This window comes from Vigna unguiculata, chromosome 5 (genome assembly GCF_037176805.1).
Source record: "Vigna unguiculata cultivar grain cowpea cultivar isolate G323 ecotype 2 chromosome 5, ASM3717680v1, whole genome shotgun sequence".
NCBI classification, from domain to species: Eukaryota; Viridiplantae; Streptophyta; class Magnoliopsida; order Fabales; family Fabaceae; genus Vigna; species Vigna unguiculata.
In genome coordinates, this window is record NC_140796.1 from 1053328 (window position 1) to 1067088 (window position 13761).

A 13761-nucleotide genomic window follows, 5' to 3' on the forward strand; every position below is an offset into this window, starting at 1 on the left:
TTTAGAAAATGGTATGAACTCTTGTTTTTTGCAAATTTGCATGTTTCTAATGTAGTTTTTTTTTTTCACTATGGAGGGCATTTGAAAAGGACTATGCCTAATAAAAATAATTATCTGTTTAATGAATGTTGAAGGTGTTGTAGCAATTTCTTGGTAGTTTGACATTAACAACCATGTAGTTTCTTAATAATTCAAGTCATTGTAAATGCAGGGAAAATACCTTAACTTTTCATTAATTTGAATATTTTTATGTGGAACACAAAATATTAAGACAAAACACATCATAGTTTGTAGAAGAAAATTGTACGCATGTAACAACTTCGTGAAATTTGATGTATAATGCATTATCTTTTGTTTTCATGTCTCGAGTTGAGCCATTAAGTAGCTAAAGCGAAAGTGTTGCATAAAGTTTCATATGATGTAAAATAATAAACAATAAACCAGCACGATAATATTTGTGATTGGTACATGCAATGTTTATCTCCTCATTAATGAAGGATACAAAATAGCTGCATAAATTTTCTTTGTTTTTCTTTTCTTTAATTTTAAAATTTTCACTTTTTTATATCCTAGAAACAAAAATATACTCAATTTATTTTAATAAAAAAACCTAAAACGTGAATACATATGAATTGATGAACCTTAATTTCAGATATATTTTCAAATTATGACACTTCAAAAATAAATTCAGAGGAATAAAAATGAAAAACTTTCATCTTTGCAGACCAACTAAATAGGCTGAAACAGTCTTTTTCTTCATCCTGCCCTGTATCTTTCTTCCCTTCTTAGCTAGTTAAGAAAAAAAAAATCATAAACTGATCTTAATTTATAGATAATTTCATTTTATTTCTTATATATTTTTCTAATAAGTCTTTTTTTAAAAAAAAAAAATCATCTAAATAATGCTCTCATATATTTAAAATGTTAATAGTAATATAAAGATGCTGGTTTAATTAATCTGAGACTTTATACACGGCAAATGAAGGTTCAATTGAGTGCGCTGATTTCTACGAACTCTACCATTCCTTTATAAGGAAGACAGCAACACTAATTATTCCTTAATAATTAACTCCTACGTTTTTTTTAATATTAATTTATTGAGTATTTAACAATAAAACTTGCATTAAGTTCTATCCATAGATATTAAACAAAATAAATTAAATTCTATCCATAAATATTTAATGCCAACTAAATAAGACTAACAAAACGTGATGCCACAAGGAAGATCAGTTTAAGAAGATTCTTTTTCCTGAACTTTGAAAATATCATGTCAAAATTAGTATTAATAGAAGTATACTTGTTATTCTACTAAAATAAAGATTATAATAATTTTTATTTTAAAATAAATATGAAAAATCAAACTCGCAATGGTGTATATATCAATCCTAATATTATTAGGACCCAAAATTTAGAACAGAGAAGTTGATTGTGCTGATTTTCTTTTGTAAGTGGGTTAGATTATTTTTAAGTTTTAACATATCGTACGTTAATATTCGATTTGATTTTTTTTTTTTGCCCCATAATAACTAATATTTTGTGATAAATGATTTTTTTTTTCATATATATAGTTTTCTTAAAAAAGTGAATTGCAGAATATTAAAAAAAAATGTTATGAGAAACTATATATATATATATATATATATATATATATATATATATATATATATATATATAAACAATACGACACTAAAACATTAGAAACTATTCATGTCTTATTCTGAAATTTAGTTCACAGATTTGGAAATTTAATTTTAGTACATTCTCAAAACTAAATTACAGAATATTTACTTATTAGTAAAAGAATTCCAGGATTTAGTCCGAAAGAAAGGTATTGAAAAAGAAATTGCAAAAATTTAAATCTTGATCCAGTGGACTACAAATTCTTATGAGTTTTTGTTAACCTATTTCAATAAAATTAATAAATAAATTTAATTTAAAGGAAAAAAATATTAAATAAGTATAAACGAAGAAGATCCTCCTTTGAAACTTATATACTAAGGAATATGGTACTTTTAAAAGTGAGGTAGGAACGAGTGTTTGGCCTTTTTCGTTAAGAAAAAACTGATGTGGTACCAAACACATATACTCTTATAAGCTTTGGCATTAGTTTATTAAGAAAGAATAAAGTATAAACGAAGAAGATCCTTTATTGCAAACATAAAAGCATAATAACTTTAGCTTATTGAATATATTAAAACAATGAGTGGTTATCCCTGTTTAAGACTTCTAAAGTATTCTTTGTTTATTCAGTGGAAGACCATCTCTCTCTAAAACTGGGACACTCCCTGTTTTGCACTTTCAATACCCCTTTGCCCAATCCCAATTGCAAATTCAGACTCATTGCCTGTCCCAGTAGGTTTTGTTTCGAGGAAATTTTTCCGTGAAATACATCTAGAACAAAAAGATAAAAAGATAAAGTAAAATTAGATCAGCTTATGTATAACTTAAAATGAACGTAATAAAAAATAAATTTATACACTAAATTTATAACAAAAAAATCAGACTTAATTTGTAATTAGGTCTTTTTTATATTTAGATATTTTTTAAGAATGACTCAGTTCACAGTAGAAGATATCCCAAATTGACAGACCTAAACTTGACACATGATAAGTGTATGGTCACATTGGCTCGTTTTGACAATTTTTAGTCTTATTTAAAAAATTTACCCCATATGCCAATCATTTCCCACCATACAAGTGTGAATTTGTGAAATGAAAACAGTGGAAAATACCAAGAATCACGACCTAAGGTGGGAAGGAAGCATCCAATATAGTCCGCTAAACTAAAGAATAAACAAGCCAAGACACTAATCAAACGTAGGACACAAAACAGGGGAAGGTTTCGATACCATTTAATCTTTGGTACGAGTAATTGAAGAATATATGCTCTTTACCGACTATTAACACTATAAATTACTAGTTAGAAAATAAACTATTTTCATCAAAGCACAGCATTTGCAAAAACATACACAAGCCTCTCCTTTCCCTGTCCATAAAACCTACCTTCCGTTTGAGCTCAAGTAGAAGAGAAATATGAGTGTAGAAATTTTGGATGGTGCGACCATAGTGAACTTCCTTCAGGATGAGGAAGCATTCAGTGTATCAGTAAGTAACCGTTTTGCTTACCTTGACACAGACAATGATGGCCTTCTCTCGTATGCAGAGATGTTGAAGGAGCTCCAGAGCCTTAGGGTGTTGGAAACCCACTTCGGTATTGATGTGGAGCCAGATCCAGACGAGCTTGCTCAGGTGTATGAATCCTTGTTCGTACAATTCGATCACAACTTGAATGGCACGATTGATCTTGATGAATTCAAGAATGAAACCAGGCAGATGCTGCTTGCCATGGCTGATGGGTTGGGTTTCGTGCCAGTTCAGATGGTCCTGGAAGAAGACAGTATCCTCAAAACAGCTGTTGAAAGGGAGTCCTATAAACTACCTGCTTGAGTTCTACTTTACTCAAGCTTCCCATCAACAAAGTTCTACTAGTGTTGTAACATTTTAATGCTATGTTTGTTGCCTTTACTGTTTTCAGTAAACCGTTTTCAAGCTGTTTTGTTTTTTTCTAAATTACTCACGGGATGAACTATACTGTCTAAATCTGACCCTTTGCATGTCCAATAAGGAAAATTTGCGCCTGAGAATGGCAAAATTTAGGACTCTAAATCCAAAAACCCCATTAGAACCATTTTTTTTTACCATTTCACACCCTAAACTAAATACACATCTTTTACCTCTATTTTATTTCACACTCTAATGGAGGAATTTTAGTTTGTTCTCGAATTAATAGTCAATGGATTATCCGTGCTCTATTCATCAAATTACTGTAAAGTTACAAGAACATATACATCTCAGGAGCCTGAATGAAGGAAAGAATTCCTTCACCAAACAAGTCAAACAGTGATACAAGGACCCGTCCAGAATTAAGCTCGTCTTTCCAAACCTGGGTGAGAGCAGCAGATGTCTTCGATGCCTGAGTATCACCCATGTTACTTCTAAGTTCGCCATCTAAAGAAGTCTCATTTTTCATCTGTGCAGAAGATGATGAGCCAATAATTGAATCAATTGAAGAAGCTAGAGTCTCTGCCTCCTCTTGCTTGTGAACGGGTGAGGAATTCATTGGGACCACACCAACCTCACCGTCGGTAGCAGCTTTTTTCAAAGGTGGCTGCTGTTCCGATTGGTCAGGGTCTGCCTTGCGTTTACCTTAGTAATCAATCATGAAAAGGAATAAGTATACAAACAAAACACGGAAAAGTACAAACTATATTTATATTATAATTATAACATTGATCGTTACGCCTCCCACTACATCAGTCATTAAGAATTTCTTAACAGAATAACAACCAAGTAACAGATCTGGTGCCTGCTGTGACAGATAATCCCAGCTATATACAGAAGCAGTTAGGAAAAGAAAAGGAAATATTGTAAACAAACAATCCAAAGTGACAATGAGAAAATAGGAAAAGTAAGTTTAGAGGATAATAGTATATTCGAACAAAAATTGTATATTTACCTGATGAAGCAATTTGTTTTAATTAACAATTCTATTTCTAAATTTCAATTATAATAATCCTCCATACATGAATTTATTTAGTATGTCTACGCTATGTGCCTGTATTATTTAGTAGAGACAATTATGAGCACAATTAACTATTGCTTCAACCCTGCCGCAGTTTGATGCTAATATTGACAAGCTGATACCTTTCTTTTGTGGGTATTATATATATATATATATATATATATATATATATATATATATATATATATTTGTTTACCTTATATTGAATTAAATGCCCAAACGAAAAAGTGTCTTCACTCCAAGGCTTAAAAAGATTATACTAGGTATTTCATGAACTAGTGACCAGTATTTTCAAGGGAAACGAAGGAAAATATACTCACGAGATGAAGAAGTAAGAACTTTTGCATTGGTCTTCAAGACAGCACTAGGAGAAGGAGTTGAAAATGTTGGGAACATCTTTAGTCGATCATATATACACTGACCTGCAGCACGCTGAGTGATAAATTACATACAATCATCAGAACAACAATATTATACTGAGACTGACATTTTTCAGTTGTTAAAGCACCTATTTTATACTATCAAGTGGCTGTATGTGACAGCTTATCTTACCAGCAAGGCTCCATAAACACGCCAAGCTTCATGCCTTTTCATTTCATTTTTCTGCTTCTCAAGAAGCATCTCTGGTTCAAGAAGTCGCATATATGTCTCAAGGTTCGGCAGCAAAAGAAGGCGAACCTATTTCCATAGCAATAAGTAACATTAAAAACGTATCACAGCGTCATATGTAAGCATATCAAACCACCTTGAGTTAAACAAACAAACATAATACACCATACAAGGTTCCTTTTAAATTAGTCACTTAAACCTTAAAGTTATAAATAAGTAACAATATTGAATTTGTAATGAAATAGCATGGTCTTTCCACATTAAACATGGGAACCTAATGATAAGATGATGACAAGCATATATAGTCATTGCATTGGAAAGTTATCATCTTTAAGCCACCAAAAGTATTTTTCCAAGTGTTGGCCTTTGACCAACTCCACAATCACCAGGAACATGGGAGAGACACATACCACGTTGGGTCCCAGTGCCCCCAACCCCTGAATCGCACCATAGTGTTGCGTCATTGCCTTCTTAGGATCCAAGAATGCATTAAGCAATGTTTTAGTCAACCGATACTGGAGATTACTATAGACATGTCCAAACCTGCATGAAACATGAAGTTAATGTAAGAAAAATAGCAATGAAATCAATAAAAACCCAGCAAATAAGCCACATTCCTAAAGTCATCAAGCAAAACTAGACTTTCGAGCTCACAATTCAATGACTCAACAGTTTGTACCAAATTCTACATCTTCAAATTACAATGACCAAGCCAGGAAGTTCTTTGATAAATCAGAAAAAAGGCATAAGCTTTAATACACAACAAATTTGAAGTGTGTCCTTGAACTGGATCTCCAAAAACATAGGTGAATTTGAAAGGAAATACACACTAAATATAGTATTCTTTCTCTTTGCTACTATGAAATAAAAGGACGTGAACAAAATGCAACAACCAACGAAAAAATGGGATACCATACTGTAGTAGCCAAGCATCGAGGTACAGATGCCAATAAATATAGAAAACGGCTTATTTCCATATATACAAAACAAACAAGGGAAGAGGGATATCTCACCTTTTGCATATTGAGGCAACCAGGTTAGCCGTAAAGTCTCTAAGTTCCCAGTGGTTGTCTGCCAACCTACTGCCCAACCTTTTAGCAACGAGGCAGGTCACAACAGATGGCATCAACTGGTGTAGCTGAAGCATCCACAAACGGAAAGAAAAGAGTTAAGAGAGGATTTCACATCAACTCGTTCAAGTGAACAAAGCAATAACAAAATGGCCTTTCTGAAAACACGGTGGTGTTTGATCCATGTGGCTAAACCCAACTATATGGAAAAACTTTTCTAGTTATTCACGCTACTTTCACTTCACAACACTCCATAATCATTCAAATAATATATTCTACAAATTATAAAATAAACATTGAAACTACCTTATAAGATAATAAAAGCCATTAAGCACTAGCAAATAATCAACTGGACTACCAACCTAAACCAGTGCTATCTGGCCAGAAAAAGACCATACTAAGACAGAACCCAAGCCTGACCTTTGAGGATGATGCGGCAGCCCACATGGCAGGCCACAAGAAAATACAGCAGTAAGCACATTTTTTTATTTGCTTTCAAATTTTTATGGGGCCAACCGACCAAGTGTGTTTGGGCCATCTTTATGGACAAGCAACAAATGGAAAATCAACTTAAATATCTCAGAATACTTTCACAGTTCAATGTAGACAACAGACTACCAAATAGAAAAGGAGGAAACAACCAATATTTACGTAAATATTAATAATACTAGGTTGCTTAAACAAAGATCATACTTCGTCTGCAAGAATATAAACAAATATACTAAATCAACAAGAGGTGAACTTACATAAGGTTCAATATGGATGTGAGGGTTTAGCAGAAGGCTACTAACAACTCGCATCAAGGCAAATAGAAGAGGAAAATTATTCAAACCACGCGAAACCTGACAAGAAATAAGAAGCATGCAGTTGTAATGAGCTACAATAAGGTGAAATTTCTATTTTTACCCACTAACACCATAAAAGTACAAATATTATTACCTCATCAGCTATAAAGCATGTGAAATAAGGAACTAGTGGATGAAGTCCTGAATCAGTAGCCAAACTTACTAATGCTTCTTTAAAGAGAGCTGAGTCAGACTCACTCAAAGTAAGCTCAGCAACTTTGTCAAAATACATCTGCAAGAAACAATAAAACTAACAAAAATGAATCACGAGATGTGAAACAAGATAGCTCATGGTGCCTTAAGAATTTTAATACCTGAAGCTCTCTGGATAATACATGCTTAACAGGCAATTTGATGTCAACTGGAAGGTCATCATCTTTCTGCTCATGATTTTTGGTATCAGAAGGAGCTGAAATTACTGCAAATAAAATAATAAGTAAATAATCATTCATAAAAGGGGTATTAGGAGAGTAGAAGTTAGTTAAATTGGAAGAATTTCCAAATAATGATCTCGAAGCATTAAACAGCCAAACAATTCCTGTTTGTTTTGTTTGTATGATGTACATCTCCACAATTATAAGGGCCAAAATATATACATGATTCTATGCAAGCGTGCACACACACACATATAACTAAATATATCTGAAAATCAGTATACTTAACTGGATGTGTATACTTCTTCTAGTTTTCCATTTCTAATTTCTAGTGATTTAGTGTGCACGAAGATACTGATGATTTATCAATAAGGATGTTTTCCACATATTTTAGACCCACAAAGCTGACCACGCTACGGTGACAAAAAAAATCACTTAAATAACATCTACCAATCTAAACACTAACTCGAGTAAAAATTCTCGATATCATGAACAGAGGAAGTCAAAACGACAAGCTATAACGTACAACATCAAACAAATCATACATACAAGGATTCCTCAATCCATCGAGCTAAATCATACTACCTAGTTTCATGTCAGCCAAAAAATACTGGTAGAACTCAAGGTGAGAGACATACCTTCTACAGGAGCATTTTCTGGAATTGCAGGTTGCACACCTTCAATGGCAAGCCAGTGGCATGTAACTGCAGTATCAAGAGGTGCTCTTGGTAAAGAAGCTTCAATAACCTATGATTAACAGAAGCTATAGTTTTAACGAGGTGATGCACAGGTTGAAATTCAATTGAAGTGAGTCAATGAAAATGATTGAGTGCACCCTTACATCTTTTAAATCTACATCCTTGTCGTCAATATAAAACAAGTCCCTGTGTCCAACAGCTCTTTTGAACCGCAAAGGACCACCAGATGCAAATCCATATATTGGCTGTTACAAGGGGGGAAACTCGCGATAATGAGATTGGAGACAAGAACTATGCTTGCTTTTCTCACAAAGAAAAGAAATTCACAAAAATTTCCACAAGGTAGTTCTAATATGCATCTTCTATCTGGAAATAGCAAGAGCCCGTAGAATCATAATCCTCGCTACTCTCGATGTACAGCCAAATTCTCAGTTCGAATATAAATGAAGCTAGTTATATTATCACAACTTTTGAGTACACTACTGAACAGTTTGAACAATGAAAATCAATTTGCTATAAACTTATCTTTGCACATATCAAAATACCCATAATAAAGCATTTTTTGGCCATAGGTGTAGGACAATTAAATAATCACACACTTTTATGTTTTATAAATATATATATATGGAATCATAAACCAATAATTATCTAACATAACCAATATATACGAAGAACCACGGAAGATAAAACAGAAACGGAAAACTGATACAGTGAGTGTACTTATGGGGCTTTGCATTTAAAGATAGCAAAATACATTTGATTCACTTGATTCAAACAAACTAATTTTAATTCACCGACTCGTGGACGGTTATAAAACTAATAATGAAAAAAAAATACTCCTCAACCGAACGAACCGCTCAAACACTTTTTATTATTGTCAGTCGAAAATTCAATCATTTAAGACGCATACTTACTTCAACATTCTTCAAGTTCAGAGCAACATCAACATCATCCGCAGTGAGAATGGTTCTTTTAGAATGCCGCATGCACTTAATTGCCTCCTGAGATTTGCACAAACAGTGTTAGGAGTTAGGTCAACACAATTCAAGTGTAATCGCTTAAAACTAACGGTACTACAGATCGAAACAGACTCAAAAAAGAGTTTATAACTGCAAAAGAAAAAAAAAAACGGAAGAGACCTGCATAATCTGGCGCATACGGTATTCGACATCGGGAGCGACGGCGAGAGCGACATCGGGAGACAAGGTGTTTATCCCAATGCTCTGCGCTATAACTTCGATCGTCTCTTTGGGAACAATGCTCATTTTCAAACGCACGCCACTCCCGGCGCTTCCTTCCTCAAACTAAAAGAGTGTTCGGAAATTGAATGCAAAACGCAAACCCTAACGCACATGGTTTTTCATCATCGCATCAATTCCCCAACTCCTTCGTTACTTTCTCTAACTTCCGGTTCGAATTCGGTTACCTCCGGGCGGTGTCGGAGTCCAAATCGCAACACTGGCGCGTGTGGTGTGGTGTGGTGCGGTGGGAAGCTCTTTCTCGTGTCAATAGAAGGTGTTTGCAGAAGACAAACGTCCACCATAGACACTCTCTGATTATTATTAATTTAAAAAATTAAAATTAATTTCTTCGACTTCTATTTTTTTTTTTTTTTTTGTAATATTCTGTTTCTTATTTATATGATAACCTGTTTCAACTATTCATAACTTCATATTTATAATAAATATCAATTAATATTATTGCTATTGTTTCAACTTATTTAGAGACAAAATGTCTTTGTAGGTATTTTATTTATTGCTACTTTTTGGTTTGGTGATTAATATTTTATTTTCTAATATATAACATAACATCATAATCATTAACATAAAAAAAAATAAAAATTTTCTCATATGTTTGGACTCTCTTCTCTAATATTAAATAAGTCTTTGTTGATGTTAAAATCACCGTAACTCAAGTCAATGATCAATCCTTACTTCACTTCTAATTATTTATCTAAATTTTCTAGTAAAGTAGACTACTAAAACTAAATTAATTATCCTAATAATTCCTCAAAATATATATCTCTTAATTTTCGGTAAATTTTGAAATTAATCCATTTCAAAATTTTAGATTAATTTAGTCCTTCGTCTTTTGGAAATGCGTGAATTTAATTATTTTAATCAAATTTTGTTAAGTTTATTTGATATTTCAAACACGTTCCATAATAAGATTTGACTTAGCATTTAAAAAATGTGTCAAAACAACTCAAATACAATTATGAAATGTGTACGAAATATCAAATAAATCTACCAAAATTTGATTAAAATGACTAAATTCACCTACTCAAGAAAAAATGACTAAATTAATACAAAATTTCGAAATGATCTAATATAAAAATTTTCTGAAAGTTAAGAAACTAAAAACATAATCTTGTATATAAAGTCTTAGAATGCATATAATGTATTATCAAATAAATATATAAAACGCATTAAACAAGAAAAAACATCCTATTCAGAAAAATAAAAACAATTACAATTTTGCTTCATATGATGGGAAGTGAAAGTACATAACAGAGATAAACAACGATGCAACTAATCCATTGAATTGAACAACACCTGAATACTAAGTTGAGAAGGGAACAATAAGAAAGAATTACAAACTATATCATTGAATTTGTGCATCAATTAGGTTTCTTTGGCAAAGCAAAGGAAGTGAAAGTTGATGCTATGGCAGTGAACACAAATCCAATCAGAAGAAGGCTTGCAGAAGCGTTTGCCTTGTCAGTAAACGAGTTCGAGGGTACACCTCTTCCCAACTCTACTGTCAAACCAAATCCAGCAGCTGAACCCGAAATCATGAAGTATGATATTACCTGTTCATACAAATTAACAACACAATCATAATCATAATTTATTATTATTACAAATATCATTGCAAAAGCTTGATTAAGTGTTATAACATGACATTTACCTTGTCACCAAAGAAATCAAACAAATAGCCACCGTTACCACTTAACACACGGTTTCCTGATACCACAGTGAAGATCGAGAACGCCATTTGCAGCAGGTTATACGCAAATCCAATGATTATCGTCGATATCATATATCTGCATTTACAAAAACGTTAACAATTTTATTAGGTTTATTTGATGTTTCGTACGTATTTTAGGATTGTATTTAAGTTGTTTATACAATTTAACACATTTTTATTTTAATGTTAAGTCAAATACTATTATGAAACACGCTTAAAATGTTAAATAAACTTAACGATTAAAAAGACTAAATATACGTATTTTGAAAGACGAATGAATAAATTGGTCCAAAGTTTCGAAATGGACTAATTCCAAAATTTACTAAAAATTGAAGGACCAAAAACATATTTAACCATAAAATTAACAAACAACAAATTACGTAGAATAAATTCTAACCCAAGATTATATCATATCAAAAAATAGACTTCAAACCTAACTCAACTCGTTAGAATAGATTTTAACACAGTGACTCTGATATCATATCAAGAAGTAAAATTTAAACTTAACTCAACCTTGTAAAATCAATTTGAAATGTGTTTATAGTGACGTTGCATTTGTATTATAAAAGTCAAAAGGGTTTGTGTTATATAGATGAGAAAGTGTAGTATAATATTGCATGCTTACCGATAAGCATAGAAATCGCTAAACTTGATTTGTTCACCAGTGTCTGCATCAGTTTGTTTGACTAAGGCGATGAGAATGAGAGCAATGAGAAGGAACACAGAGGTTAAGACCCTCAGAAGGAGAAGCACAGTTCTTGATGAAGCTGTGGAGGAGTTGGAGGGTGTGGTATTCACGACCATCTCAGGCATTTTCCTAGTATTTCTTAAAACAAAAACCTTGTTTCTGCGAATAATTTAGGTGCAGTTTTTGTCCTTTTTATAACACTCAGAATGATGAACAACGTGTACTCTAATTCTGATCGTTTACTCAGAATGATAAGAACAAAGTCAATAGAACAAGTGGATGCCTAATGATTCCGAATGAAACGTAAATGATTGACTTGGAAACTGTTGGCATCTCACACCTTTCGTTACTTTGCTTATCATTTTCTGCGAAACCTCCATCACATTTCTTTGATATCATTCTTAACACTATACTATGCTTTCTTTACATTGGTTGACTTTGACCGTATTAGGCAGAGCTTGTCGATAATACACCACTGGACATTGATTTCAGAATATTTCATTCACACTATCAGATTCGTGAGTCTTTAACAAAATTTTTCACTAATTAATGGAATTAAGAGAATTTAAAATTATTTTCTGAATTAAAGTCGTCGGTATTTATGTAAAAACCAAAAATTTCAAAGCGTTGACTTTTAGCGTATGATGTTTTCGACTTTTGGACCTCCATTTTTAAGAATATTTTATGTTAGAAAAATGATATTTTGACAACTAAATTTTGGCAACTTTCTTTTATAATTTTAGGTGATATTTTTTAAGTGGTTCTTTATTTTTTCATTTTCTTATTTTTAATATTCTAAAATCACTTCAAAGATATCACATCATGTTATAAGAGTAAGTAATTAAAATTTAGTAGTCAAAAAATAATTTTTTAATAAAATCTAATTCTCAAACCTTTGAATGCCCAATCAGTGTGATGTGGTATGTAAGCTCTATGGGCTTTATTTATGGCATCCACACATGTGTATTTTCTTTTTCCTTCTTAAATATTTTCGAGGTTAAATTTTAGTTCATAATTTGTTATCTTATTTTAATCACATTTTAAATATTTAATAGCTTAGTCAACAATAGTAAGTTCAATTAGAAACCAAACAGATATGAAAAATCAGTGTCTGTGTAATAAACTTCAATGTTAAAACTTCTTATTGATATATATATATATATATATATATATATATATATATATATATATAGATAGATAGATATATTTCTCTAAAGTTAGGATAATTAGATTATATTCCTTTGAACAAAGGAGAGGAAGGAAATATGTTTTAAAGAACTAAAGGCTAAGAACACTTTTGCAGGTCATTTTGTTTGATTATTTGGGGTTTGAGGATGTTCAAAATTATCAAACCACTCTAGTATGCTTCTTGGAATTTTAAGTTGATTAACCTAAAACTCGTATATATAATAGTTTATTAATTGTCATTTCGATATCTAAAAATATGTTACTATCACCCTAGTATTCCTTTTGAAATTTAGATTAAGGATAAAAAAAATCACGAAAGTAATATAATTTTTTTATAATTTATGAAAATAGATAATTTTTTTAAATAATTGTATAACTAAGTTATGTTTGTAAACACAATTTTAAAAAAATGAATTATACTTAAATTTAGTTAAAAGAAAGCGAAATTGTATTTACAAGTATGATTTCAGCTTAAAAAGTGAAGTTATGATTAAAGACATTATTTTAGTTTAAAAATAAGTGAATTTGTATTTCATAAATTTATTTTTTATTTTTTACCAAAGTTGTATTTGAAAGTATCCCAATTGAAAAAAAAAAAAATCAGATCATTCATTAGATGCTACTTCCTTATAAAATCATGCTTTCCCACAATCCATAAGTAATATTTTTTTTTAAATTTATAAGTTTTAATAAATTTAAAAAGAAAATTTGGCTCATTTAGCAAATTTCCTACAATTG

At 31.5% G+C, this 13761-nt stretch overlaps 3 protein-coding genes across 3 annotated transcripts; 1 reads left to right on the top strand and 2 right to left on the bottom strand.

The window, feature by feature from the left end:
• Positions 1-2881: 2881 nt before the first annotated feature.
• On the top strand, positions 2882-3569 carry LOC114185586 (uncharacterized). The gene has a single exon (XM_028073407.2). It carries the CDS (start codon positions 3033-3035, stop codon positions 3444-3446), a length of 414 nt encoding a protein of 137 aa, XP_027929208.1. The 5' UTR covers positions 2882-3032; the 3' UTR covers positions 3447-3569.
• Positions 3570-3756: 187 nt separating this feature from the next.
• Positions 3757-9720, bottom strand: TAFII59 (TATA BOX ASSOCIATED FACTOR II 59). The gene is made up of 12 exons (XM_028073400.2): positions 9317-9720; positions 9092-9178; positions 8321-8422; positions 8118-8226; positions 7420-7523; positions 7200-7337; positions 7007-7102; positions 6204-6328; positions 5601-5733; positions 5134-5259; positions 4902-5013; positions 3757-4205 (listed from the first exon to the last, which is right to left on the bottom strand). The coding sequence occupies exons 1-12, from the start codon at positions 9440-9442 to the stop codon at positions 3832-3834; spliced, it is 1632 nt and encodes a 543-aa protein (XP_027929201.1). The 5' UTR covers positions 9443-9720; the 3' UTR covers positions 3757-3831.
• An 885-nt stretch (positions 9721-10605) lies between these two features.
• On the bottom strand, positions 10606-12023 carry LOC114185585 (CASP-like protein 4D1). Its single transcript, XM_028073406.2, has 3 exons — positions 11773-12023; positions 11088-11223; positions 10606-10989 (listed from the first exon to the last, which is right to left on the bottom strand). Exons 1-3 carry the CDS (start codon positions 11958-11960, stop codon positions 10798-10800), a joined length of 516 nt encoding a protein of 171 aa, XP_027929207.1. The 5' UTR covers positions 11961-12023; the 3' UTR covers positions 10606-10797.
• Between the last annotated feature and the right edge of the window lie 1738 nt (positions 12024-13761).